A 270-nucleotide genomic window follows, 5' to 3' on the forward strand; every position below is an offset into this window, starting at 1 on the left:
GCCTTCGCCCGGGGCCCGCGGGACTGTCTCTCCCTCCGGGGTCCATCCTCTTCGCTCACCAGGACTTACCGCGCACCTGGCGCCGTTCGAACTACTAGATACGGTCATGAACCGAACAGCGAGCTAACCCTGCCCTCCTGGCGTCACAGCGCCAAGTCTAGCGGCGGAAGAACAGTGAGAGGAGCCGGGGCGGGCTTCACTGAGAGAGATGCCACCCTAGGGAGAAGTCGCTGACAGGGACAGGCGGGCTCCCACCCACCCACCGGCCGC

General features: G+C 66.3%; 2 protein-coding genes across 10 annotated transcripts in view; one reads left to right on the top strand and one right to left on the bottom strand.

Annotated features, from left to right (window-relative positions):
- The window catches only part of MDC1 (mediator of DNA-damage checkpoint 1), an 18,573-nt gene extending 18,309 nt beyond the window's left edge, over nucleotides 1-264 (bottom strand). For all 8 annotated transcript variants that reach the window (XM_014537262.1, XM_014537260.1, XM_014537261.1 and 5 more), the window contains exon 1: nucleotides 70-264. In XM_014537262.1, the coding sequence (XP_014392748.1) occupies nucleotides 70-108 (39 nt within the window). In that variant the 5' untranslated portion in view covers nucleotides 109-264. The remainder of the gene's footprint in view (nucleotides 1-69) is intronic.
- The window catches only part of TUBB (tubulin, beta class I), an 8,116-nt gene that overhangs the window by 1,832 nt on the left and 6,014 nt on the right, over nucleotides 1-270 (top strand). The window lies entirely within an intron of this gene.

The sequence above is a fragment of the Myotis brandtii genome, unplaced genomic scaffold (genome assembly GCF_000412655.1).
Source record: "Myotis brandtii unplaced genomic scaffold, ASM41265v1 scaffold1750, whole genome shotgun sequence".
Lineage (NCBI taxonomy): Eukaryota > Metazoa > Chordata > Mammalia > Chiroptera > Vespertilionidae > Myotis > Myotis brandtii.